This window comes from Malania oleifera, chromosome 8, assembly GCF_029873635.1.
Source record: "Malania oleifera isolate guangnan ecotype guangnan chromosome 8, ASM2987363v1, whole genome shotgun sequence".
Taxonomy (NCBI): domain Eukaryota; kingdom Viridiplantae; phylum Streptophyta; class Magnoliopsida; order Santalales; family Ximeniaceae; genus Malania; species Malania oleifera.
Genome location: NC_080424.1, coordinates 46,651,596 through 46,652,496, shown reverse-complemented (window position 1 = coordinate 46,652,496; position 901 = coordinate 46,651,596). Strand labels below are relative to the sequence as shown.

Sequence of the window (901 nt, the reverse complement as noted above, 5' to 3'; positions counted from 1 at the left end):
ATAAGTTAATGTAAAGATTGAACATGATTTACTAATGAAAGTGTTTTAGTAAAAGCATTAATATTGTGATCATTTTATCGCAGTGTCTGTTCCTATTTCACTACATTCACTAGTTTCTTCTGTTCTGATCTTTAATGGGACAAATTTCTCTGATTGGAATGAACAAATTCAGTTTCACCTTGGTGTTTTGGATCCGAACTGAGATAAATCGGCTGCTATTACTAAAACAAGCAGTTAGGAGTAGCGAGCTTTATATAGGTCATGGGAAAGGTCAAACAGATTAAGTATTATATTCATGCGGATGTGTATAAAAAACAATATTAAATCAACACTTCCTCAACTTGAAAATGCAAAGGAATATCTTAAGGTTGTGGAAGATTGGTTTCGTTTAGCAGACAAGTCCCTTGCAGGGAGATTAATGGCTGCACTTATCACTATGAAGTTTGATGGTAGCCGAGGAATGAACGAACATGTCCTTGATATGACTAATCTAGCTGCTAGATTGAACTTAGTGGGAATGAATGTTGATGAGAGCTTCCTTGTTCAATTTATTTTGAATTCTTTGCCTCCTCAATATGGGCCATTTCAGATTAACTATAACATTATTAAAGAAAAGTGGAATATGAATGAATTGGCAATTATGTTAACTCAAGAAGAGGCAAGGCTTAGGCAACAAGGGACAACATTCAATTAATTTCATGAGTCATGCATGTAGTTGGAAGCAAAGGAAAGAAACCGAAAAAGAGTTTCAAGAAAGATCCATTGAAGGTTGTGGGACCTTCTCATGACAATGAGGCTCACAAGAAGGAACATAATGGACCGAAATGTTATTTCTATCATGGCTATGGGCATTTAAAGAAATATTGCTTGAAACGGAGAGTTTGGTTTGAAAAGAAAGGTA

General features: G+C 35.2%; 1 protein-coding gene across 1 annotated transcript; it reads left to right on the top strand.

Annotated features, from left to right (window-relative positions):
• Positions 1-295: 295 nt before the first annotated feature.
• Positions 296-694, top strand: LOC131162662 (uncharacterized). The gene has a single exon (XM_058119269.1). The coding sequence runs from the start codon at positions 296-298 to the stop codon at positions 692-694; it is 399 nt and encodes a 132-aa protein (XP_057975252.1).
• Positions 695-901: the final 207 nt, after the last annotated feature.